We start from the raw sequence: 27,407 nt of genomic DNA on the forward strand, positions 1-27,407 counted from the left end.
GAACTACTGGAATAAATTATTTTAACCTCACAAGTAAATTAGGAAGCAAAGTTTTTGTATACAATTAAGTCAAGAATTATTTGATCTTCTTCCCTAGGCAGATGAAAGGATAAAATGAGATGTAGATGCTCACCCAGCGAGCACAGACCTAAAATATACAGTCCAAGCAAGCACTTACTATATAAAACCTTTAAATAGAAATTGACTAAACCTTTAAATAGGAATAGAGTAAAAGCCACTTAACATACATTATAACAAATTTTTTCTGCCTAATCTATTAAATACCACCTCTTACAGTAAAGAGAAAAGAGATCTGAAAGAAAGTATACATTTTGAAATTATTTATTTTGTTGCAAGGTGGTTAATATCAAATTTATACAAACAGGATTTCAACTAAAGGAAGTGTTTTCATTTGCAAGCCTATGGTGCTTAATTGTATGTCATGTAGCGTGGAGTGGCGCTGAATTTCGCATACGACTTAATGACCTTATTTACAGCTTCCAAGAAATCCTTCTCAGTTGCAATTTTTCTCCGTGCTCGGATTGCAAACATACCAGCTTCTGTGCAGACACTTCTAATCTCAGCTCCTATCAAACAGATACCAAATAGCCTTAGGTAAAGCAACCCAAATAGAGAGACCAGCAAAATAAGAAGTACCTCTTCACTTACCAGTGCTATTTGGACACAGTCGTGCTAACAATTCAAATCTGATATCTCTCTCAACACTCATTGAACGAGCATGAATCTTAAAGATGTGAGTCCGACCCTAAAAATATAGGAATCAACAAGTATTAAAATAAATCAGAGGAAAAAATACTTCATTCTTTTTCTAAAATGAAATTCTTTTTCACCTCTAAATCAGGTAGGCTAAATTCAATCTTTCTATCCAGTCTCCCTGGCCTCATCAGTGCTGGATCCAAAGTATCAGGTCTGTTAGTGGCCATCAGCACTTTAATGTTGCCTCGAGGATCAAAACCATCCAGCTGATTGATCAGCTCCAACATTGTCCTCTGTACTTCATTGTCTCCTCCAGCACCATCATCAAATCGAGCCCCTAAGAATACAAAAAAGATGTGCATGTACACTCTCACTAGTGCTGCTCCTGGCTGGAAATAGAGACTCTGGTAAAGTGCACATCCTACTTTGAAGCAAATCCTGTAATACCCTATTCTACATAAAACTAGAGGAGGAATCTTTGCTTTAGGAATTCCCTATAGATTTATTTAACATAATTCCTTTAAAGTATAAATTTTACTCTTTAAATCACTTAGGACTCCTACTATTTACTATAATATACACCTGGGCAAGGCAACATAGTCACACACACATTAGCACTGTAATGATGCTAGATCATATGTGGGAAAATGACATACTATCTTAAAGTTCTTAAAAAAAAAATTGAATATGAAGCTGGGCACCAGTGGCTGACGTCTGTAATCCTAGCTACTCAGGAAGCTGAGATCTAAGGATCACAGTTCAAAGCCAGCCTGGGCAGGAAAGTCTGTGAAACTCTTATCTCCAATAAACCGCAAGAAAACTGGAAGTGGCGCTGTAGCTCAAGTGGCAGAGTGCTAGCCTTGAGCTAAAGAGTTGAGGGACAGCACCCAGGCCCAGAGTTCAAGTCCCATGACCAACCAAAAAAAAAAAATTTTTTTTTAATATGGCTAAATCCACAAGATAGTAGAATCACAGCAGCTTATTATCTAGTTGCCTTGAATTTACTAAAGGCTCATGTCAGTCTGTTTCATTCAAACCAATGAAATGTATGTATGTATGTATGTGATGGCTGGATTGATGTATATACACGTATGTGTATATATGTATATAAATACACTAAGTATATAAATTCATACTGTTTCATTAATGATTATGTATAATATAAACATACAAAAAATAGTGGCTGTAATTACAGCATTTAGAAGACTGAGGAAGATCAAAAGTTCTAGAACTTTCGATTAAAAAGAGAGATTAAAATGAAAAAATACGGGAAAATGCTAGAAGAGTAACATTGATAAAGATGCATTTCTGAGTGCCAGTGCCTCCTATCTCTGTAATCCAAGTTACCTAGATAGCTGAGATCTGAGAATTGCAATCATCAATTCAAAGCTAGTATGAGCAGAAAAATCCATGAGATTCTTATCTAATTAACCACCAAAAAGCCAGAAGTAGAGCTGTGGCTCAAGTGGCAGAGCACTAGGCTTGAGCAAAAAAATTGCTTAAGGACAGCATCCATGCCCTGAGTTCAAACTCCACAACTAGCACACACAAAGAAAGGAAGTTACAATATTACCTTCTTATACTCTAAAAAGCTACCTTATACATAATTCACTTTGTGAAACACAATAATTACTTCAGAGTCACAACACTAAGTCATATTGTGACCAAAGATGGTCTCTGAAAATAACAGTATTAAACAATGCCCAAATAGTCTAAAATCAAGACTCCAGATACCTAGCCATGTTACCCAAGGCGTGCCAAGGGGCTATTACGTGTTCAAGTCATTTCTACAATTTCTAACTGGAGATACAACACTTCTACAGATACTATATACTAAGGATCACTACTCTGTAACAAAAACATTATTTTTAAGACTTTAATCTTTACAAAAAAAAAAGAAAAAAAGCTAAAGCTTTGGAGGAACGGGAAACAAAGGGTTGAATTTGTAAGTGTATTATAAGCATGTATAAAAATACCACAATGAAACTTGTTTGTACAATATATGCTAATTAAAAAAAACTCAGATTCACTACCTTTATCTCAAGTTGATTTTCCAATTATTTCTACTAATTAGCATTAATTTTAAGACCCAAAGAGTTATTAAATAAGTATTGTTAAATAAAATAAACCCATCATTCTATTCAGCAAATTTTAAGAAAAAATATCTGATATATCAGTATTTTTTAATTATCTTTATGTATTTTTACAAAGGCGTTTGAATTCAACATGTCTGTTTACAAGTACAATGCATTTATCAGACTGTTAAAAGTGTTGCTGGAATGAAATTTGTACACAAAGGCTTTGAAACATCAATTCTGTATAGTAATTCTTTTTCCTTTCTAGTGTAGCCCTACTGTTTATAAAATCTGTGGTTTTCAATATGCCAAAGTTGGTAAGAATTGGAAGTAAAATTGTATATAAGATTAACATATTAGGAAGTGGAGGAATGGATTAGTAGCAGCATGCCAGCCTTGAATGAAAAAGAGGCTACTCGAGAGCTTGAGGCCCTGAGTTTAAGACCTAGAATCAGCCAAAAAAAAAAAAAGGCATATTAAAAGTCTAACACATCACTTCATAGCTTTCATGAAACCTAATCCTGAACTAATTCATTAAAATATCATTCATACCTCCAATGGCATCAATTTCATCAAAGAAGATAAGACAGGCTTTTTTTGTTCTGGCCATTTCAAAGAGCTCACGAACCATTCGAGCCCCCTAATGAGAAAAATTGACGTATTATTCAGAGTTTGTTATAAATTACAATAAACAGTATTTTTCACATTTTTTTATTATTTAATCCTACAGGATGCTCAAGCATTATTATCTAAAATTTTAAATACTAAGGGAAAAAGAGAAATAAAAAGTTTAAAAAATTGTAAATTTGATTGAAGTATATTGTAGCTGAGTGCCAGTGGCTCATGCATATAATCTTAGCTACTATGGAAGATGAGATCTGAGGATTATGGTTCAAAGCCAGTCTGGACAGGAAAGAGTTTCCCTGAGACTCTTATCTCCAATTAGCCACCAAAAACGGATCAGAAGCCTGGCGCTGGTGGCTCACACCTGTAATCTTAGCTACTCAAAGCCAGTTTGGGCAGGAAAGTCTGTAAGACTTTTATCTCCAATCAACCACCAGAAAACCAGAAGTGGAGCTGTGGCTCAAGTGGTAAAGCACTAGCCTTGAGCTGAATTGCTGAGGGACAGTGCTCAGGCCCAGAGTTCAAGTCCCATGACAGACAAAAAAAAGGATCAGAAGTGGAGCTGGGGCTCAAGTGGTAAGCACCAATCTTGAGCAAAAAAGCTTAAGAGACAGCACCCAGGCCCCAAGTTTAAGTCTCAGTACTGGCACAAAAGAATGTATATAATATATACATGAAAATATCACAATGAAACTCCTTTGTACAATTAATATATGTTAATTTAAAAGACTGATGGTTTGCTACCTATACCATTAAATTGGTCTTATTAACCTCAGTATTAAATCTTTCCATAATTATCTATTAAAGGGCACTGATTTAAAGACCTGAAGAATTCTTAAGTTAGACAAACAATAGCATCATTCTAGTCAGAAAAACTTGAATAACAGCATCTGATCTGTCATGTGGAATTGTTCATCATTAAATCTGATTTCTAAGTTTTTATGAGAAAATCAAAGTTCATCTAACCAACTCATACAGCTCCCTTTCTAATGTTTATTTAAGTATGCTAATCATTAAGATTTCAGATACACTATATATAGCCCTAGACTTACTCCCTAAAAGATAACCATCAACATTCACACAGACAACCTGTTCTGTATTTCTCAGCAAACCATAAAAAAAACTGTCCCCAAAATGAGATTTCACTATAAGGTATTTCTGTGGTCTAACTTCACAAACCAAATATGAAGTTTCATCCTTATTTCCAAATGATCACTGGCAGAGGGTGCTGACTTCCTGGCTTCTAAACTAATTTCACTCCACATATTTCAAGACTTACTTCCTCAATACGAAATGAACATTTAAATTTTATTTATACCTTATAAACCTTCTACAGAGCTACACATTCTTTTATTTTGGTAAATGTACTTTACCTCACCAACGTATTTCTGTACAAGTTCGGATCCAATCACTCGAATGAAGCAAGCATCAGTCCTATTAGCCACTGCCCTAGCACACAGTGTCTTGCCTGTGCCTGGGGGGCCAAACAGCAGCACACCCTTCGGAGGCTCAATACCAAGGTTAACAAACCTCTCTGGCTGTGATAAAGACACAATATTTACACTTACCATTTCTGTATCATAAAAATAAGAGATCAAAAAACTATTAGGCCTAAACTTATAAGCATGACCTAAATAAGAAAATCACCTTATTCTAAGATATAAAAGCTAAACAGGAAAGAAATAACCAGATCACAAAAACTAAACTCTATTCATATCAACATCTAAGGCTATCTTTTACTATTAAGTCTTTTTTTTGGGGGGGGGGACCAGTTGTGGGGCCTGAACTCTGGGCCTGGGCGCTGTCCCTCAGCTCTTCAGCTCAAGGCTAGCGCTCTACCACTTGAGCCACAGCACCACTTCCAGCTTTTTTCTTTTTGCTTATGTTGTGCTAAGGAATTGAACCCAGGGCATCATGCATGCAAGGCAAGCGCTCTACCACTGAGCCACCTTCCCAGCCCTACTATCAAGTCCTAACAAAATATTTTCCTCATTTTCAAAAGCAAAGGAAGGGGTGACACTGCACTTATTAGCTGATGTGTATAACACCTTGATAATAATAAAATTATATTTAAAAAAAATTAATTTTACCAGGTGCCAGTGGCTCACGCCTACAATCCTAGCTACTCAGGTGGCTGAGATCCAAAGATCACAGTTCAAAGCCAGCTCAGGCAGGAAAGTCCGTGCGACTCTTATCTCAAATTAACCACCAGAAAACCAGAAATGGCGCTATGGCTCAAGTGGTAGAATACCTACCTTCGTCTATACCTGTAACATATCTAACATATTGCTAGAGGTTCTCTCAATTTCCTTTGATAATGTAATCAGATCTTTTCTTTGTAAAAATACACTCAACCACTTAATTTGTTTTTGTTTTTCTCTTCTGAAACTTTCCACCTTTCCATACCTCTATCTCTCAAAAAATTTTCATTATGGAAACTATTAAATCCAAAAACTAATATATAATTAATTGTAGTGATTTATACACAATTAACTATTATGTGTTTACACAAAGAAATTTAAATGCAACACTTACATGAAGCAGTGGGGTTTCAACTACTTCACGCAATTTCTCAATCTGCTCCTTACAGCCACCAACATCACTGTATGTAACATCAGGTTTTTCCTCCACCTGAGAGGGATAAAATTACAGCAGTAACAGGCTTCTGACTCATTAAGAAAATTCAGACCATAACAAGAATTTTAATAATAACCAACTTACATACACTGCCCTATGTTCTAGAAGGAAGCTCAACAAAATACTACTAAAGACTTTTATATTTGAGGAATTTTTTTTTTAATTTTGGTAACTCTTTAGCACATACCCATGTACTAACAGTTTATACTAACAGTTTGAGTTAAAATTTTTATTAACTTTTTTGGGCATAGAAATAACTATATTACAAATCAAGACAACTGTTCGCCCACTTAAGTCTTACCTGCATCATGGTCACTGTTGGGTCAATCTTAGGAGGCAGTGGAATATGAATTTGATACTTATTTCTGTCCACACTAAGGAAGTAAAAAAATACAATGATGTTCTTTACATTTTTCACAAGGTTTTTATATTTAGTTGTTTATCCTCAAAACCTTATTTTAAACAAGCAACAGAGACAGACCTCCACAAGTTATATAAAGAGAAACAGTGTGAAAACTCAGGACACTAAAGCCACCCTAAAATGGCAAATGATTCATAGGACAGCAATGAATCCGACAAAAAGTGAAAAAGATTTTTTAAAATTACTGAATGATTATGGCCATTAAATCATGTAATCCTTAATCATCATAAATGTCCTCAAAGCAAGTATTTCCTCTATTTGTACCATCCTAAATGGACTGGTAAACTCATCTCTAAAACTCTGCCCTTAATTATGGCATTTGAAGCCATTCATAAGCAGTAGTAGTGAGGATGAGAAGGGGAAGCCAGTGGAAATTGTAATTGCATTACATTACTCCATTGCACATTAGTATTCTCTGGTAGTCCATTAATGGATTCATAATGAAATCAAGGACATGAATGTCTCATGTTATCTTTAATGAAAGAAGCACACTACAAATAGAAATCTTACCCAACTCTCATCCCTTCTTCAATGTCAGTAGGTGCCACCTGATCACTGAGGTCCACCACAAACTTGGCAAACTGCTTCACATTGATAATGTATTTTGGGTCCTCCGAATCAGCATTGATTATCTTTGTACACCTACCATAGCAAAAAGCTTGATTAGAGTAAGGAATCTAAACTACCAATAACAAATTCAAGTAACCAGACTCTCCCCAGGGAAGGTGGTGTACTACTGAGCCAGTGTAATCTAGAACTGTAGAAACTGGGTCACTTTTCTACTACATTCCTTTGCTATCACAGATTGTTATCTTTTTAAAATTTTCCCTGTAAGATGACAACCAAGTTGTTTTTATCATCAAATTCAGTAATATATATGCTTTTTTTTTTGAGTTTATACTTTAGGTTCACTTTTATTATTAGTACTTTTGACTTACATTCTGCATGACTTGGCAAATATAAATTTGTAATACCATGTGTATTATAGTATCTATGTACTGAAGATAAAAAACAGAACATAGAAGTGGTACATAACCTTATCAACAAATGCAGAGATGCTCCCTTGTCACAGCTTGTGTTTATGTGACCTGACTCCGAGATCTTTCTGTATGAACTGCTTTACCAGAAGGGAAACTGTTGAAATTAACTAGCCAAATTACTTAAAATTGAAAAATATCACTGACAATAACAAACATTAGGAAAAATCTGTTCTTCAGTTAATACCACACCAGTTTCAGCTGAATGCTGGTGGCTCATGCCTATAATCCTAGCTACTCAGGAGGCTATCTGAGGACTGTGGTTTGAAGCGAAGAAAAGTATATGAGACTCTTATCTCCAATCAACTAGCAAAACCTGGATGTGAAGCTGGGTGTGATTCAAGTGGTAGAGTGCCAACCTTGAATGAGACCCTGAGTTCAAGCCTCAGCACCAGAACCAAAAAGTAAAAATAATTAATTAGCTAATTAATTTAAAAGAAATAAATTACTAGTTTCAGTTTTTGAAGAATTGTCATATATCTAAAGAAACAGGAGGGATAACTCAAGCAGAAGCAGTACAGTGCCTATCAAGTGTGAAGCCCTGTGTTGAAATACCAGTAATGCCAAGAAAAAAAAGAACAAACATGAAATAATACATAAGCCATAAGACAGCCAACTGGAACTTGCCCTGGGGAAGTTCTGCTGTTAGTCTTAACAAAAATTTAACATCAGTATCAAAGAACTAAAGAAAGGTGTGTCTATACAATTAATACAAAGTATAGGAACAATGTTATACCAAATGCAGAATATCAATTAAGAAAAAGAAGAGACTGAATTATTATTTGGCCATAAAAATAAATGAAGCTTTGATACATGCTACAATATAGAAACTGCTTGTTTTCACAGATTTCAAAATTATATTTTTTATTTCATAATCACTTTAGTAAGCTACTATACAGAAGTGTATACACAGAGAAACATTTAAATTGAATGTTTACTATAGCTTTGTGTATGATAGATTGCAAGCACCTTCAATCTATGGATTTTATATATATATATTTTTTTGTTTTGTTTTGTTTTGTTTTTGCCGGTCGGTCATGGGGCCTGAACTCTGGGCCTGGGCACTGTCCCTCAGCTCTTCAGCTCAAGGCTAGCACTCTACCACTGGAGCCACAGTGCCACTTCCGGCTTTTTCTGTTTATGTGGTGCTGAGGAATTGAACCCAGGGCCTCATGCTTGCAAGGCATGCACTCTACCGCTAAGCTACCTTCCCAGCCCCTGGATTATATATTTTTTTAAAAAGAGAAAATAAAGCAGAGATACAACAAATTACATCTGAAAAATAACTTCAAGATCTGCTTCTTTATATGTAGACATGTACTTGAAGATATCCAGAAAGAAGACTGCAGGACCAACCATTTTCTGTAATTATGTTTGAGGAAGAGGTCATGGGAGAATAAGGGTAAGAAGAGAGGTATTCATACTTAGTTCTGTATCTTTCTTATCCTACGAACCATCTACATGATTATGTATTTCTTGAAAAAACATAAATTTTTAAATGTAGATACTCATATAGAGGTCTCTATTTACGTGGAATTTGAAGTAAAAACAAATTTCCAGAGCCCTGTGCTGCATACCTTGCAACCTGCAAAGGTTGTTCACTCTGTAGAGTTTGCTTATCAGCAGCCAAATCCCAGAGTGCTGGTGGTGCCAGGCCAGTGTCAGACTCTTTAATACCTACAAGAGAAAAATCACTAAGTTCACTGAAATGCAGTGTTTTTCCTAAAACAAGCATTCTCTCCAGCACCACTGACCCTTTGGATGGAGTAACTTGTAGGGAGGACCCTGTGCATTTGTAGGAAGCTTAGCAGCCTCTGGCCTCTAGCCACTAGATGTCACTAATTCCATGTTCCATCCAGTCATGAGAATCAAGATCCTTCCAAACTTTGCCAATTAGGGGTTGAGAGGGTAAGGTAACCTCAATCCAGGTGAAAACTACTGACCCTAAAGTAATTATCAAACAGAAAAATTAAAAATAAATCAATACTGCAGGAGTTGGTGGCTCAGGGGCTGAATCTTAGCTACTGAGAAGGCTCAGGTCAAAGCCAGTCCAAAGAGTAAAATCTATAAGACTTTTATCTCCAATTAACCACCAAAAAAGCTGAAAGTGGTAGAGTGCTGGCCTTGAGAAAAAAGGTCAGGGACAGTGCTCTGGCCTTGAGGTCAAACCGCAGGACTGACACACACAATCAATGCCATATTTGATAGTTTTCATGTAGGTCAGAAACTTCTCCATTTTAGTTCCCAAAATGAAAATTTCTATCAAGCAGTAATGGCCCACTCACTTTAGCAATACTTCTCTGTGAAATCACATCATCATATCTTTATTAAAAAAAAAAAAGATTGTGGCTTATTGGAGTTGACTGAACTAGTCTTTGACTAATAGAAACATTGCTTGTTTAGAGAATGTTTCTCAATTCCATTAGCACTAAACCTGTCTGTAAATAACCCCTGCTTTCACTGTATTTGATGGTATAATTTGTGGAGGGAAGGGAAAAAAACAAATCGTTTAAATAGTGATACAGGTGAACCCATTGCAACAATGAGATGAACAAGTTGTTATGCCCAAAAACGAACTTTACAACTTTTTTTTTTTTTTTGGGGGGGGGAAGGGGATGGGAAGGGATGGGAAGAGGAAACAAAGGAGGAGGCAACAATGCTTGATAATAACTCATTATCTTGTCCATGTAATTGTAATCCCTCTATTCGGTATTTTCACAATAAAATAAATAAATAAAAATTTAAAAAATCAATGAAAAAGATTTGTTAGAAGCTGGGAATGTGGCTTAGTGGTAGACTGTTTGTCTAGCATGCATAAAGCCCTGTGTTTAGATTCCTCAGTAATATATAAACAGAAAATGCTGAAAGTGGTGCTGTGGCTCAAGTGATAGAGTGCTAACCTTGAGCAAAAGATGCTCAGGGCCAGAGGCCAGGACCTGAGTTCAGTTCTCAGGACTAACAAAAAAAAAGATTTTCAGGACTGACGAAAAAAAAGATTTGTTAAAATGATCTCAACGGATACAAAAGGTGATGTTTATTTAAATATTCATGGGGAAATATAATAACAAAATGCTGAAACAAGGACAGAGGAAGACCCATTACAACAATGACACCCACAGATAGCATATTGGAAATTAACTTTACAACTTCAGGCTGAGGGAGGGGGTAGGGTAAAGGAGGGAAGGGAAGGGATAGTGGGAGAACAACAAGGGAAGGGGTAACAATGCTGGACAAGAAATGTCCACTGCCTTACTCATGTAACTGTAACTCCTCTGTACAGCATCTTTATAATAAAATAAAACTTGAAAGAAAAAGCTATGGGACAGTGCCTAAGCCCTAACTTCAAGTCTTAGTTCCATCACTATAAATAAATAAATAACAAAAAAATTTGTTTTCAAGCTTTTAATTAGCATATTCTTTAAAGAGAGGAAACAGGAAAGAAGTACATACCAGTGAGCTCATTAATTTTCTTAAGGAGTTGTTGGATATCATCCTCAACTTGCTTTATCTGCCTAGAGTAAGTGCTCTGCCCCTGAGTGATGAAGATCAATTTAGTTAGAACATCAACAAACCAACAACTAAACAAGATTAAAAAGATTTTTAAGGGGCTGGGAAGGTGGCTCAGTGGTAGAGTGCTTGCCTTGCATGCCTGAGGCCCTGGGTTCGATTCCTCAGCACCACATAAGCAAAAAGAAAAAAGCCAGAAGTGGCGCTGTGGCTCAAGTGGTAGAGCGCTAGCCTTGAGCTGAAGAGCTGAGGGACAGTGCCCAGGCCCAGAGTTCAGGCCCCACGACTGGACCAAAAAAAAAAAAAAGATTTTTAAGTTGCAATCTTAACAGATTTTGTTTTGTTTGTTTTTATTGGTGGTCATGGAGCTTGAACTCAGGCACTTAGCATTGACCCTGAGCTTTCTTCCTCAAGGCTAGAGCTCTATGACTTGAGCCACCGCCACTTGTGGCTTTTTCTGAGTAGTTTTTCCTTGGAGATGAGTCTCACTGACTTTGCTGCCTGAGCTGGCTTTGAATTGCAATACTCAGAGCTTAACCTCCTAAGTAGCTAGGATTATAGTCACTTAGCTTAATGCGTTTAATTAAATGATAAAAAAAAATTAGTTACAATCTTTACAGTTTTTTATTGTCACAAAGCTTGTGAAGCAAAAACAAAATTTCCTAAACCCAAAATTTCCCCCTAATACACGAGTAAACAAGGTACCAAATGAAAATACACCATTTGCATGCATTTAAACTTCCCAATTCAGAGCTAACTCAGTAACATATATTGTGAAGTCAACATCTGTGTGATTATTTCAAATGTTTTCCATATAGTACCAGACTTACATTAGAAACAGTACAAATGTATAAAACTATATCTACATTTTGTAGACATTTAAAGGACTTACGTAAGTTTTCAACAAGGCGATATCTCCCTCATCCAGTGCTTAAAAAAAAAGAAGAGGTAAGACATGAGATTCAACAATAGGAGCTGATAACTTTTCTGTTCAATTCAAATTGTTTTTAGATCCAAATATTCAATAAGATAATCATATAATCATGTTTATATGATTACTATATGATAAGCAGTGCTTATAAACCTAATATTTATAAACATAAGTAATCAAGGATGCATAGATTTAAGGAGCTTTTACCTAATTGGGGAAAGGAAGATTTACATCGGGCAGATAACCACATACTTTATATAGTGCATATACAAAACACATCTATTAGGGATCATGGCCAAATCCACTATATTACATTCAGACAATTAAATACAATGCAGTCACTAAAAATGATAACACAGAACACCACTTATAAATACAGGATACTACCCCAAAAATATAATTAAGTAAAACTGATGGGTTAAAAATGAAAACCAGAGGGGCTGGGAAGGTGGCTCAGTGGTAGAGTGCTTGCCTTGCATGCTCGAGGCCCTGGGTTCGATTCCTCAGCACCACATAAGCAAAAAGAAAAAAGCCGGAAGTGGCGCTGTGGCTCAAGTGGTAGAGCGCTAGCCTTGAGCTGAAGAGCTGAGGGACAGTGCCCAGGCCCAGAGTTCAGGCCCCACGACCGGACCCAAAAAAATAAATAAATAAATAAAATAAAATAAAAACCAGAATGTAGGGGTGGGAATGTGGCTCAGTGGTAGAGTACTAGCCTTGAGCAAAAAATCAGCTCAGGGACAGTGCCCAGGCAGGCCCTGAGTTCAAGCCCCAGGACTGACAAAACAAAACAAAACAAACAAACAAAAACCCAGGATGTACTTACTTTTATCCCAAAAAAATTTAACATAAATGTGTAAAGTTGCCTTAATATTCACCTAAATGTGAACAATTGGTATCTTGTACTTCAAGTGACTTTTGTCAATTCTTGTGAATCTGCCTCATAACTGAAAGTTAATTGTAATCTCCAAACCATGCACTTGTGTAGTCATCTGTGAACACCCAGAGTGCGCTGTTTCACCTTTTATACAAAGATGACTAGAGGAAGGATATGTTGGGAAGCAATGTAGCATAGTCCATGAAGCTCAGCCACCAGTTAGAAAGGCTTGAATACCAACTCCAGAATTTGTTAGTCATTCAGTACTTCTAAACTGTTTCATTCATTCATTCATTAAAAAAAAAAACCTGGGGCTGGGAAGGTGGCTCAGTGGTAGAGCACTTGCCTTGTATGCATGAGGCTCTGGGTTCGATTCCTCAGCACCACATAAGCAAAAAAGAAAAAGGCTGGAAGTGGCGCTGTGACTCAAGTGGTAGAGTGCTAGTCTTGAGCTGGAGAACTGAGGGACAGCGCCCAGGCCCAGAGTTCAGGCCCCATGACCAGACCAAAAAAAATAAAACAAAACAAAAAAAAACCTATCTAACTAGAATGAGTTGTTTCTGGAATCTACAATTAGGATCTATGTTTGAGATTTGTATATGTATACATATATACATATTAGCATGTATTTTCTCCCACTTAGAATCAACCATTCCATTCAATGAGTAAAAGAATCAGTTAATAAGAGTCATACCACATCTTGACATTAAAGGAAGTGTGCTTTAGGAAGAAAAGGTAAGGGTTAAGAAAAAGTTCTTCATAAAAACCTTACTGAAAAAAAAAAAAAGAAGAAGTTCTTCAAGGAATAATCTGCAGCACATGGCAATTGACTGTAAGGAGCCACAGAAGAAAAGAATGAAACATGATGCCCAGGCTCTGTGCCAAAGAACCTCTATGGAAAGTAGCATCTTTTACAGAAGTCACAAGAGAAATGTGTTGACAGAGGAAGATAGCCAATTCCATCTCAACTTTCTGAACTCCATGATATTACTACCAGTTTGGAAGAATTAACTTAACATGCCTGAGCCTACTAACCCTTGAAAGACCTGCTTTCAAGGCTGGACCTTGGCTGGTGTCTGAAAACATGAATTTAGGGAAGGCTCCTACCATTCCTACAATGAATAAAAAGCAGTTCCTTGTGTTGTACAAACAATGTGGTTTGTGCAAAATAGCTACTTTCCTTCTAAGAGTCTAGAATTTTGGTACATACCAGGCAGTCCCTAATAAATACATTGAGCACTGAGTAACAACGTTGCTAGTATAGGTAATATTATACACTGTTGTTACAACTTGTTGCTGCATCCTGTGTCATCAGCTAGGAGGATGAGGACTAAACTAAGGACTTGAGAAAAACAAGGTAAAAAGCTTCAAACAATATCCTGGCACAAAAAGTGAAGTTAACAGAGATTCACAAAACAGAATTAGAAGTGGTGCCTTAGCTCAAGTGGTAGAGCACTAGCCTTGAGCACAAAGAGGCTCAGGGACAGAACCTAGGCCCTGAGTTCAAGCCCCACAACTGGAAAAAAAAAAATCCATAACAAAACAGAATTAGAAGCGAAATCCAGTTGAAATCTGAAAGCCTGAACTTGAAGGAATTGAATCAACACGGTCTGTGTGATAATACTGGCAGCCTTAAGCAGAAAAAAACAAGATGCTTAGAATTTGAAGATAGTATTATGAGTATGCTGTAACGGTGTGATTTGGTATATTGGAAATAAAGCTTCCTTCAACAAAAATTCTAATAATGATCATCTTCTAAGGCACAGTGAAGATGAGAAGCGCCAGAATTGATAAAGAAACTCAACTGATAAAGACTCAAAACGATGGGCTTAATAATTAAACAAGTTGTGCAATGGGGAGGGGGAAGGAGATGGTCATGTATTTACTAGGTAGTATCAGAAGAAAAGAAAAACATTTAATCTCCCTGAGCATTAATTTCATCATCTGAAAACTAGCTTAATCTTCAATATTTCTGAAAAGATCAAAAGAAAATCAGATGAAGAAATATATAAAATTCTCCATGCATAGGAAGTGGCGCTATAGCTCAAGTGGTAGAGCGCTCGCCTTGAGCTGAAGAGCTGAGGGACAGCGCCCAGGCCCAGAGTTCAAGCCCCACGACCAACAAAAAAAAAAAATTCTCCATGCATAGTAGCCATAAATGTGTCTGAGAAATAAGTCTGAGAAATAAATTAAGCCTTTTACAGAATAACAACCCAGAAAACACAGATATTGATATAAACAGAAAAAATTTTAAATTTCTGTAACTCAGCTGTGACGCAGGTACTGGAATAGGTAGACCAACAGTGTCATAAAATACAGAGATGGGCTGGGAATGTGGCTTAGTGGTATAGTGCTTGCCTAGCATGCATGAAGCCCTGGGTTCAATTCCTCAGTATCACATAAACAGCAAGAGCCAGAAATGGCGCTGTGGCACAAGTGGTAGAGTGCTAGCCTTGAGTGAAAGAAGCTTAGGAACAGTGCCCAGGTAGGCCCTGAGTTCAAGCCCCAGGACTGGCCAAAAAAAAAAAAAAAAAAAGCCCCCCAAAATAGAAAGCTGGGCTCCAGTGGCTCAAACATGTAATGCTAGCTACTCAGAAAGCTGAGATTTGAGGAATGTAGTTCAAGCCAGAGAAGGCAAGAAAGTCTGTGAGATTCTAATTCACACACACACACACATACACACACACACACACAAAATGTTAAAGAGAAATGTAGAATGGAAGAAAGAAAACACTCTTTCATTGGAATGAAGTCAGGATAATGAAGAAAGTATGCTAGAAGAGATTGAAGATGTTAAGAAAGGGAAGAGTTAAACCACACACACAAAACCCATAACATTTTTAATAGCTTATAAGAAAAAAAAAGAGAAGAAAATGGCACAAAGATGAAACTACAAAAACAGCTACTGGGGAAAAGAAAATTTCCAAAATGGTGGGTATATCTCATCCTCAGAGTGAAAACATGTCAACTGGCACAGTCTCTGTAGAGGGCGAGTTGGTACTATCAAAATTATAGCTCTACTTTTAAAATCCCCCTTGTAACAGGTATGTCATCATTTATATGAACAAGATACAACTGTAACAGATTAGAAAAGTCTAAATGTCCATTATTATTTCATTGTACACCCATATAACGGGGCACCATGCACATACAAAGAAACACTGAATGGTCTAAGATTCAGAATTTAAAAGCACGATGTGGAGGAGAAAGATGGAAGGGGTAACACTGATCAAAATGCATCGTACTTTCAAACTGGTTTGTTGAATTGAAACCCCTTTGTACAACTACCTAAAAATAATAAATAAGGGCTGGGAAGGTGGCTCAGTGGTAGAGCGCTTGCCTTGCATGCATGAGGCCCTGGGTTCCATTCCTCAGCACCACATAAACAAAAAGAAAAAAAGCCGGAAGTGGCGCTGTGGCTCAAGTGGTAGAGCGCCTAGCCTTGAGCTGAAGAGCTGAGGGACAGTGCCCAGGCCCAGAGTTCAGGCCCCATGACCAGACCCCTTCCCCCCCCCCCCAAAAAAAATAAAAATAAGCATGATGTTCAATATTTCAGTATGCTACATTTATATACAAGCAGACAAAACGCAGACGCAGCCTTGTCTTGTGAAGATACAGAAATTGTCTAGAAAGATAGGCGAAATGGTATATAGCCAGGAAGTTGAGGCTGGGGCCACGGCTTTTCAAGCATGACTTCTAGCTCTTGAATTTTGAACCTTGTGAAGACATTATTATCTAGTCAAATACATGATGATGCCTTCGGGAAAATTGTGTCTGAGGATTCTGGCACCTCGTAGTCACGAAACCAACACCACCAGGAAGGGGAAACTTTGGTGTGGGTCCTAGGGCCTGAACTCAGGACCTGGGCGCTGTCCCTCGCGTTTTTGCCCCGGGCTAGTGCTCTAGCACGTGAGCCGCAGCTGCGCTCTGGCTCTGGGTGCTCATCGCAGCTGAGTCTCACGGATTTACCAGCCTGTGAAGTCAGATCTCAGCCTCCTGCGAGGCTGGGGTCACAGGCGTGAGCCACCGGCTCCCGTCAGGGGAACTCTGGAAGGCCCAACCAAGAGCGTAGCTTCTGCCACAAATGCCCCGGAGCGGAGAACGAACACAAAGTTCGACCTCGGGGGTTCACTACAAAGCTTGGGGTGAGAGCGAAGGCGACTGGGCCACCATGGTCAAGCAGGGACGCAGCCGCTCCGCCCGCAGCAGGGCCCCGCGCCCGCGCCCGCGCCCGCCCCCCGCTGCCGCGAGCTCAGCTACGTCCGCTAACCTCGGATGGGCTTGTCGTCCTTTTCGTCCTCCTTGGTTTTCCGCTGGTCGGCACCCAGATAATCTGGCATTTTGGGAAATGCAAGAGCCTCGGTGACTTAGTTATTACACAGCACCTTCACCACTTCCGGCGGTGTCCTCCTTTCACCTTCCCCACCGGAAGTAGAGCCGGGCTCCGGAACTCATCTACACCGCGTCTGACGGGCGGAAGGACATCCGGAAGGAGATGGGTGCGCGCACGCACAGACTGGAATGTTGGAAGAAATACATCCCTCGCCAGCTCGAGATTCTTTTTTCTTCTTCTTCCTCTTTTTAAGATTCCTGAGTAATGAACTCCAAGACCAACTCTGGCTCAGTCTGTGACTCTGTGTGTGCCTGTACTGGGGCTTGAACTCAGGTCCGAAGGGTTATTTGATGTCATAATGAATCTACAGTTGGTAGTGATTTAATTCCTAGTTGGTAGTTGCCTTCCTCCTCCCCTAGCTAATTATTTACCCCTGTTCTCATGTGTAGAGAAGCCCTCACTAAGTGAGACTTTCTCACCGTGTCACTGCATTCACTCTGGAAGAAGATTATCGGGCTTCTTCAAGTCTATAGGACAGAAGTAAACACACCCCAGATGGTGTGGAGCAAGAGGATTTTGTACACAGCTATTTCAAACCTCCATTGGTTAAAAGTTGGAGGAAAGCTCTCTCCGTTTTTCAAGGACATAGCTTGGAGATGCACGGAGAAGGGTGATGGGTGCACTGTGGGGTAATGGGAAAGCCACGGTCTGCTCTGAGCACAGTGAGTTAAGCTAGGTGGGCTGTGAGCTGCCTGGTTGTGCTGAAAGGAATTTGTTCAGTACTGTGACCCGTGCAGTAACGATGTGGCTGTGCCTGGTGTGCTGAAACCCGTACCCTACACACATAGCTGAGCACCTCATTAGAAATGCTTCTGCTGCCTGAAAACTATATTCCTTTTAGCACTTGTTCATAGAAATGCATCCTGTGAAGACATCAGATCATAAAGTTATTGCCATTAGAGTCTCCTTAACTACTGAGTATGATGATTTGACCTATTACACCTACAGATCATCTTTCCCAGATTCAGACCCCTTTTCTTTAAGAGAATTACAATAACAAAATGCTTAAATAAGGATACACATTGACCCATTGTAACAATGAGATGTACAAGACACTATGTTGAAAAGGAACTTTACAATTTCCGGGGGCGGGAGTTGTTGGGAAGGTGGGGAGGGAAGGGATAGTAGGGGAAAAACAAAGGAGGAGGTAACAATGTTTAATAGGAAATGTACCCATTACCATATTCATGTAACTGTAACCCCATCTACAGTATTTTTACAATAAAAAATATATATGGGAAAAAAGAATTTTGATATTTTCATTACTTTTATTGTTTTAATTATTTAGTAAAATGACTGAATCTGGTATAGACTTTCTCGGGGTATATGCGTGACATTTTTTTTTTAAAGAAAAACCTTAATATTTGAAAATGGAATGTCTTGTAATAAGAATGTTAATATGATGTGTAAAGGAGGATCAAAAGTTTGAATAAGTATCCCCCCCAAAAAAAGATTCCTGAGAAATGACTTTCTGGACCAACTCTGGCTCAATCTATAACTCTGGAGAGGGGTGGGAGGGGGAGGGGGTGTCATGTGCTGGGGCTTGAACTGAGGTCCTGACACTGACCCTGAGCTGCTTTTGCTAAGGTTATTGACACACTACCACTTGAGCCACAGCTCCACTTCTGGTGGTTAATTGGAGAAAAAAGTCTCATGGAATTTCCTGCTCTGACAGGCTTTAAACTGATCCTCTGATGTCAGTGTCTGAGTAGCTAGGATTACAGGGATGAGCCACCAGAGTTGGCAGTCCATAACTTTTTAGATCCTGATATAATCATTTCCTATGCAGGCTACTGTAACATATTTAATCTCTTGAATTTTCTTTTTTACCTCACCAGATTGGAAGGCATTGAATAAAATGCCAGGAATTTTGGACAAAATATGCATAGAACAAAGAACATAATAATCTGATGTTTAAAGTGGGCAAGGGAGAAAATAGGTTTTTTCCCCCACTCCATGGGTAAGGGAGAAAATAGGTTCCCCCCCTCCCCATGGGCAAGGGAGAAAGTAGTTTTTTTCCTCAAAGAAAATAGGCCCAAGCCCAGTGCTGGTAGCTCAGGCTTGTAATCCTTGCTACTCAGGAGGCTGAGATTTGAGGATCACAGTTCAAAGCCAGTCTGGGCAGGAAAGTCCGTAAAACTCTTATCGCCAAAAACTGGAAGTGGTGCTGTAGCTCAAGTGGTAGAGCACTAGCCTTGAGCTGAAGAGCAGAGTTCAAGCCCCACAACTGACCAAAAAAAAAGAAAAAGAAAAGAAAATAGGCCCCCCAAAATCAAGTATTTTATCACAGTAGCCAACCAACACATGAAACATTCAACATTATTACTAGGGAAATGCAAATTAAAAGCATCTTTTTTTGTTTGTTTTTTTTTTGGGGGGGGGTCCGGTCATGGGGCCTGAACTCTGGGCCTGGGCGCTGTCCCTCAGCTCTTCAGCTCAAGGCTAGCGCTCTACCACTTGAGCCACAGTGCCACATCCGGCTTTTTTCTTTTTGCTTATGTGGTGCTGAGGAATGGAACCCAGGGCCTCTGGCATGCAAGGCATGCGCTCTACCACTGAGCCACCTTCCCAGCCCCCTCAAAAGCATCTTATACTGATTGAGGTTATAAAAAGAAAGATATATGAGTTTGGTGAAGATGTAGGGGGATGGAACTTTCGTGCCCCTGTGATTCCCACCAAAGAGTGAGAAAATGTCTGTGAGGAAAAAATGTGGTGTTTCCTTAAAAATATAAAAAATGAAGTCACTGTATGATATAGCAATTGCACTTCTGGGTATATGATAGGTAGCAGCCATGAGTGATGGGAATTTACAAAGAAAACTTACAATGGAGGATGAGAAAAAAAAAAGTACAATTATAAAAAGTTGTCTGAGCCGGGTGCCGGTGGCTCACGCCTGTAATCCTAGCTACTCAGGAGGCTGAGATCTGAGGATCATGGTTCAAAGCCAGCTGGGCAGGAAAGTCCATGAGACTCTTATCTCCAATAAACCACTAAAAAACTGGAGGTGGCCCTGTGGCTCAAGCAATAGAGTGATCGCCTTGCGCTGAAGAGCTGAGGGACAGCACCCAAGCCCAGAGTTCAAGGCCCATGACCAACCAAAAAAAAAAAAAAAAGTTGCTTGGTGCTGGTGGCTCAAGCTTGTAATCCCAGCTACTCAGGAGACTGAGATCTGAGGATAGTGGTTCAAAGCCAGCCTGGACAGGAGAGTCCATGAGACTCTTATTTCCAGTAAACCACTAGAAAGCCAGAAGTGGAGCTGTGGCTCAAGCTCAAGCAGTAGAGCCCTTGCCTTGAGCTGAAGGATACAGGGACAGTGCCCAAGCCCAGAGTACAAGCCCCACTACCACCACCACCAACAAAACAAAAATAATTAAAAGTTTCTGATTCATAGTTGACTAGAGCCCTGTAGTCTGGACGTAGAGACAGGGATTTCTTACAGACAATCTCAATAATTGCTCAGCCCCCAAGGCTAATGCTGTTCTTCACAGACAATCTGCTTTTGGTCTCATGAAAATGTAGCAGATGCTTAAACTATTTTTGCTCCATGAATTAACTGAAAGCTAGAAACAAGCTTGATATATTTGTTTTTGCTCTCCAAGCCATTCACCCCACAATCACTTTGCAATCACCTTGGGTCTTAGGAATGACAAGAATTATTGATATCTTTATATGAATAACAAGACACTGAAACTACCCATAGGAATATCAGAGGCCTAAACACAAATTATCGTGTTCCCCCCCTCCCCTTCCCCCCCCCTCCCCCCGCCCCAAGCACAATTACCTCTCATAATCAAGCTGGGAATCATCCTTGGTGAATAAGATTGCTTTCCTAAGGTGATGATAGCAATAATGTCTGTGAAAAACACTGGGGGGCAGAAGAACTGAGATAATGAACCAGCCAGGCCTGTAACTGGAAGTCTTAAACTGCATTGTCCCTAATTCTTTCTGTATTTAAACTTAGTGTTACTGTGCCTTCTTTTTGTGCCACATAAAAATCTCTTCTCTGCCACATTTCTCTCCTAACAAAACTTTCTTGTCACTTTCACTATGGCATGTTTCTTGAAATCTCTTGCTTTAAGAAAGAACCAATATGGATAAATGCACTGACGTTCCAATAACAATTTATACTCTATAGGTGAGAACAAACTCCCAGAGAGATACTTGTATACCCATGCCCAGAGCAGCCAAAGATGGCAAAGAATGTTCCTCTACAGGTAAATACTTGGACAAAATATAACTATGATAAAAGTGACAAGTACCTTTGGCATGAGGTACTATAGGGATAGACCTTGAGGATATTATACTAGTGAATAAACCAGACACAAATGCTATATGCTTCCCTTTATCTCATATACCTACAATAGTCAAATTTATAGAGACAAGAAAGTAGAATGGTGTGACTGGGAGAAGGGAATTTCAGGGTTGTTACTCAAATGAAACAGACTTTCCATTTTGCAAGAATAATTCTGGAGACTGGTTGCATGGAAATATGAATATATACCACCACTGAACTATACTCTGAAAATGAATTCTTTTTTAAAAAATGTTAAGTAGTTATACAAAGAGGTTACAGTTTTATAGATTATGGAAGTTAGGTTAATGCATGTTGATCAGTGTTACCCCTTCCATTATTCTTTCCTCCTTAGTCCCCCTCCCTGAAGGAAATTTCTTGATGAGTTATCACAAAACAAAAAGTCTTAGGACTTTTAGCCATGGCAGTAGGAATGGATGTGAGAAAGTGAGAGGAAAAAGTACATTAATATTAAGAAAATTGAGTCAAGTTTTCACCTTGGGGCATGTTTTAATAGTGGCTATAATTAATAAAGGGTCAAGAGAGGTTTGGGAAGTGATCAAGTCATTTTTTTATAATGTCAAATTTGAAGCAACAGCTGGCTGCCGGTGGCTCAAGCCTGTAATCCTAGCTACTCAGGAGGCTGAGATCTGAGGATCACAGCTCAAAGCCAGCCGGGGCAGAAAAGTCTGTGAGACTCTTATGCCAATTAACCATCAGAAAACCAGGAGTGGCTCTGTGGTTCAAGTGGTGGAGTGCTAGTCTTGAGCTGAAGAGCTCAGGGACAGCACCAGGCCCAAAGTTCAAGGCCCATGACTGACAAAAATAAATAAATAAAAATTTAAAAAAATTGAAGTGACAGTTTTGATATGCAGTAGACATAGACAAATTAAATGTATTTAACAGTGGATGTGTAACTCCTAGAAAATGATTATCTAATTTCCAGTGTTCCTTGCTAAACAGTGACACATCAAGTCCATTTTGCCCAGACTGATCAAGATAGGAGAGAGCCTTTACACACTGATTTTCTTTGGCTAGATGTTCCTTTTTACTTCAGTTCTAGAGTGAAGCTTAATAGTAGGAATACAGTTAAATTTGCTATATAATAAACAAGTCTAGAGTGTTGTTACTGGAAATATCTTGAAAGAAAACATGCTGGGGCATAACATAACACAAGTATTTCTGGTTTATAATAGAGAATGTTTTCTTATCCAACTGAACATTAAAAGAGATCATGCATGTAATGCCCAACAAATGTTAGCTATCATTAGTATTAGAACAATCAAAAATGCAACAAAGTTACACAAAAATAATTATAGGTGCATATGCTATAGTATTATTAATACTAGTCCCTACAGAACTATTAAAAATATTATACTAGTAGAAGTACCAGAAGTACCAGTGTTTTAAACTGTTACCTTGGCTATTCTGACATCAGGAGGATTTATGAGGGGAGGGAGGGAGATGTAGGATTTGGCTCATGTTTTCCTTAAAATTACACAACATTAAACCAAAAATTAAGCAAAAATGTAAAAGGAGCTGACTTCCTGTGTGTGCAAACGCACTGACTATGGAAGACCTCCCAAGCTAGCCGCGACCTGAGGTTAGAGAGGAACCGGCGAGCCTAGGTACCGTTCCTTCAAATGCCCTGGCGACGCAGCCGGTCAGTCCGGGGTGAAACCAGTGCCTCTCACGTCGGCGGGCGGGTAGGGGTGGGATTAGTGCGCGCACCGGAAAGACCCAACCCGGAAGTGCTTAGCGGTCGTCTCCACGCGCCGGTTCCTCGGCGTCGCGGAGCCTGGGCGCGAGGCTCCGCCGGAGCGCTGGGGCACGGAGGCCGCCGCTGGGGGCTTCGCTCGGTCCGTGAGCCGCGATCTCCACGGGGCCAGCGCCGTCATGCTGCTCCTGCCGGGCGCCGAGGGCGGCCAGTGCACCGCCGTCGCTCACGCCTTGACCTCCGGTAAGTGCCACCGACCCCGGCTTTGAGCCCCGGTCGCGTCCCCCGCCCCGGGCCTCGCTCGCCACCTCAGGACCCTTCCACCCCGGGCTGCAGCCTCCGGCGCCGGGGCCTGCGAGGCCGTGGCGTGGGCCGTCCGCCGCGTACCGTGGCTGGGGAGAGGGGCGGGCCGCCGACAGCCGTGCCTTCTGTCCGGGCTGCTGACTCACGGTCGGGCCGAGCGGTGTGGGACAGACCCCCCTCCCGAGTCCCCCACCCGGAGCCCCAGAAAGTCCCCGTTCGTCCCGCGTCCGTCCCCTCCCGCGGCCCGGAGACGAGCAGCTGCCGGGTGCACGTGCCGGGGTCGCACAAAGCCGCGGCGTGTACTCGCGCTCCACACACTTGCTTGGCCGCAGTGCCTGCTCTTCCTCGTGTCAGAGTCCAGACCTTGGCCGTCACAGCCAAGCCGTAAAAGGTCCTTGTCCTGTGCTACTGGAAGGGATGGCAGGTTACTTCCAAAGGCTGGACCCTGCGAGGGAAACTCTCCTTTCCGCTGTTCTTAGATGGATGCTTAGATTGAGTCTTCCGGACAGCCGTGGGTATTTCGAATTTAGAGCCTCCCGTTTGGGAAATCTGCTGTAATTCCCATAATCCTAATCATATAGGCGCTTCGTTGAATGTCAGTTTAAATGTGTACCGTGGCCTGCATGGCGATTGTTTGTTTCTGTGGAATCTTACCAAAAAAGTGTTGTTTTTTTTTAAAAGCCACACCCAAACCACAAAGGTGGTACTTCTCCGTGTTTTGAATCCTTTCCTGTGTAAAGTTGTAGAAATCGTAATCTCTCCAAACAAAACATGAGGAGTCTTTTTTTTTTTTTTTGTAGAAACTGTAACCCTGAAGTATAAAAGTATAAGAAAGCTTTACTTTGAGTTTCTCATTACTGGATTTTCAAAGATGTTTCTCTCTCTCTCCCTCCGTGTGTGTGTGTGTGTGTGTGTATGTGTGTGTGTGTGTGTGTGTGTGTGTAGGTATAGGTATGTAATGGGACTTGAACTCAGGGCCTAGGCACTGCCCCTGAGCTCTATTTGCTCAAGGCTAGTGCTCTACCACTTTGAGCCACAGTGCCACTTCCAGTTTCCTAGTGGTTAATTGGAGGTGAAAGTCTCACAGACTCCTATGGGGGCTGACTTTGAACAGCCATCCTCACATCTCAGCCTCCTGAGTACCTAGGAGGTTTGTGCCACCAGCGTCTTGCCAATGCCCAGCAAAAATATTTCCCCCTCTTTAGTGAGGCTGTAGGGTTTGAACTCAGGGCCTGGGCGCTGTCCCTGAGCTCTTTTCTCAAGGCTAGCAGTCTATCACTGAGCCACAGCTCTTTCTTTGCTTTTTTATGGAATATGACATATCACATTTCCCCCCCCCCCCCCCCATCCTAGTGACTGTTTTTGAATTGCTGATATGTTTAGCTCTACAGTAATTGGTAATTGACCCTCACCTCCCAGAAACAGGTAAAGAGGTAAAGCCTTTCCTTTCTACAACAGTTTGTAGTTTTCAAAGTGATTTTATGCTTTTTTTTTTTTTGCCAGTCCTGGAGTTTGAACTCAGGGTCTGGGCAGTGTCCCTCACACTCTAACACTTGAACCATAGTACCACTTCCAGAGTTTTCTGTTCATGTGGTACTGAGGAATAGAACCCAGGGCTTCATGTACTCTGCCACTAAGCCACATTCCCACCCCAGCTTTTATGCTTTCTTGCTTACTCTTAGAACTGAAAGAGATAGATATTATTCACATTTTGCCCAACTTTCTGGTGATTAATTGGAGAAGAGTCTCATGGACTTTCTTGCCTAAGAAATAGTTGTTCAGATCTCAGCCTTCTGAATAACTAGGATTACAGGCATGAGCCACTGGTGCCTGTCTGATTTTTTTTTTAATTATTTTGAAGCTGCTCTTAGTGACACTGTTACTGCTTTATTACCATTATTAGTTTAAAAGGAAAGCAGTTTGCAACATTTCTTCCTATTCCTTAACTTCTTCACATGTGACTTTTTTTTTTTTTTGGTTGGTCTCAGGGCCTGAACTCTGGGCCTAGGCGCTGTCCCTGAGCTCTTCAGCTCAAGGCTAGCACTCTACACTTGAACCACAGCACCACTTTTGGCCTTTTCTGCTTATGTGGTACTGAGGAATCGAACCTAGGGCCTCAAGGCAAGGCAAGTACTGCATGCAAGGCAAGTACTTTACCATTGAGCTACTTTCCCAGCCCACATGTGATTTTTGAATGTTTTACTTTGTCTGTTAACTGGAAGAGGTTGAAGTAATCTGTAAATCTTAGAAATTATAATTTCTTGCTAATATTCATGTAAACTGGGTGACCACAATTGTTTTTATAGTTGAAGGTTTTAAAATTTTATTCTGATGATATCATTGCCTTGATCTTACATTCTTAGGAAGCTTTTCATTTTGAAATAAATGTGTTCCACACAATATATTGAAGTTTCTCTTTAATATTTTCAATCGCAGCCTCTGCCCTCTGTCGAGTTGAACCTGTGGGAAGATGGTTTGAAGCTTTTGTTAAGAGGAGAAACAGAAATGCTTCTGCCTCTTTTCAGGAACTAGAGGATAAGAAAGAGTTGTCAGAGGAATCAGAAGATGAAGAATTGCAGCTAGAAGAGTTTCCTATGCTGAAAACACTTGATCCCAAAGACTGGAAGGTATTTGCTATCCAAATGCTTTGCTGAGTCAAAACATTTAGACAGAAAACAGTATTCACATTGATATACGATTAATAAATCTTGTCTTATGGTGGCTCCTAGCCACCCAGATAGTACTTTAGCTGGTCTTAAAAGGGTGACTGGCAATTAGTTTAGCAGAGAAGGGAGACCAGGCATTCTGGGCAGAAGGATTAGATAGAAGTGACACAAAGAAGTAAGAATACTGACTCTTGGAGGATTAAAGGTGAATAGAGTATATTAGAGATAGTTGTGAGAAATTAGACCTGAAATAGACTCTAGATGGAACTGTTACATCTTTTTTTTTTTTTTGGTCAGTCGTGGGGCTTGAACTCTGGGCCTGGGCGCTGTCCCTCAGCTCTTCAGCTCAAGGCGAGCGCTCTACCACTTGAGCTACAGCGCCACTTCCGGTTTTCTGGTGGTTTATTGGAGATAGGAGTCTCACAGTCTTTCCTGCCCGAGCTGGCTTTGAACCGCGATCCTCAGATCTCAGCCTCCTGAGTAGCTAGGATTACAGGCGTGAACCACCAGCGCCCGGCTTGTTACATCTTTTTTTATGGTTTAAGGAATTAAGTTTTACTTTAAGGACAATAGGAAGTCAATCAAATGTTTCTAAGCTAATTTTAGAAAAATAATTCTCTTGGCAGTACAAAAAATTGCTTAAAAGTGGGAGGCACAGTTAGAGGGGAAATAGTTTTCTATTTATAGGTCACACCTATAAATCCAGGACTTTGGAGACTTGAATCAAATTGGTAGTTGGTTTTTGAGGGAAAGGGGACAGATGTTGGGTTGGAAAGGGTAGACCAGCAGAATCAACAGGCAGTATTCTGGTTTTAGTGACCTGTGGATGATATGTACTGTCAGTAACCAGCACTGAGATGCAGGATAAGGAATTTTGCCGGGAGTGTTGTTTGTGTCCAAGTTTGACTATGTCAAAATTGTTCTAATACTGTACTGGTAACACTGTCTAATAGATAGTTAGAAAGAAGTCTGTGACTTCATAAAGAGATTAAAGCCAAAGACATTTTGAAGTCATTGGCATATAGGTCGTAGTAGTTGAGGTTGGGAGAAATGAATGAGATAAGCCACTGAGAATAGTGTAGACAAACAGATACTTTGTGTGGGGGTTCTGGAATTAAGAGTGCATTACATCAAATCTACCTCTATAGTTTAGTACAGTGTAACTTCGGGAAAGTTATTGGACATCTTAGTATCATGTTTTTCTTGTAAATTCA

General features: G+C 40.0%; 2 protein-coding genes across 3 annotated transcripts in view; one reads left to right on the plus strand and one right to left on the minus strand.

Moving 5' to 3' along the window:
- Positions 1–326: 326 nt before the first annotated feature.
- On the minus strand, positions 327–17,266 carry Psmc2 (proteasome 26S subunit, ATPase 2). Its single transcript, XM_042684705.1, has 12 exons — positions 17,094–17,266; positions 11,911–11,948; positions 10,962–11,043; positions 9,089–9,188; positions 6,985–7,116; positions 6,355–6,427; positions 5,952–6,047; positions 4,790–4,954; positions 3,345–3,432; positions 852–1,054; positions 670–766; positions 327–587 (listed from the first exon to the last, which is right to left on the minus strand). The coding sequence occupies exons 1-12, from the start codon at positions 17,161–17,163 to the stop codon at positions 430–432; spliced, it is 1,302 nt and encodes a 433-aa protein (XP_042540639.1). The 5' UTR covers positions 17,164–17,266; the 3' UTR covers positions 327–429.
- A 5,987-nt stretch (positions 17,267–23,253) lies between these two features.
- Positions 23,254–27,407, plus strand: part of Dnajc2 (DnaJ heat shock protein family (Hsp40) member C2) — a 43,034-nt gene continuing 38,880 nt past the window's right edge. The window contains exons 1-2 of one of the 2 annotated variants that reach the window (XM_042684509.1): positions 23,254–23,467; positions 25,964–26,154. In XM_042684509.1, coding sequence (XP_042540443.1) covers positions 23,404–23,467; positions 25,964–26,154 — 255 coding nt within the window. In that variant the 5' untranslated portion in view covers positions 23,254–23,403. The remainder of the gene's footprint in view (positions 23,468–25,963; positions 26,155–27,407) is intronic. The other variant, XM_042684510.1, reaches the window with a different exon arrangement.

This window comes from Dipodomys spectabilis, unplaced genomic scaffold (genome assembly GCF_019054845.1).
Source record: "Dipodomys spectabilis isolate Male_0828 unplaced genomic scaffold, ASM1905484v1 ptg000089l, whole genome shotgun sequence".
NCBI lineage: Eukaryota > Metazoa > Chordata > Mammalia > Rodentia > Heteromyidae > Dipodomys > Dipodomys spectabilis.

Excerpts from the sequence above, each read along its gene's own strand:
- Psmc2 (XM_042684705.1), bottom strand. The coding sequence starts at position 17,163 with ATGCCAGATTATCTGGGTGCCGACCAGCGGAAAACCAAGGAGGACGAA. Across the intron at positions 9,189-10,961 it reads GAAAATTAATGAGCTCACTG|GTATTAAAGAGTCTGACACT; the intron begins GTATGTACTTCT and ends TTTCTCTTGTAG. Across the intron at positions 588-669 it reads ACTGTGTCCAAATAGCACTG|GAGCTGAGATTAGAAGTGTC; the intron begins GTAAGTGAAGAG and ends TCTGTTTGATAG.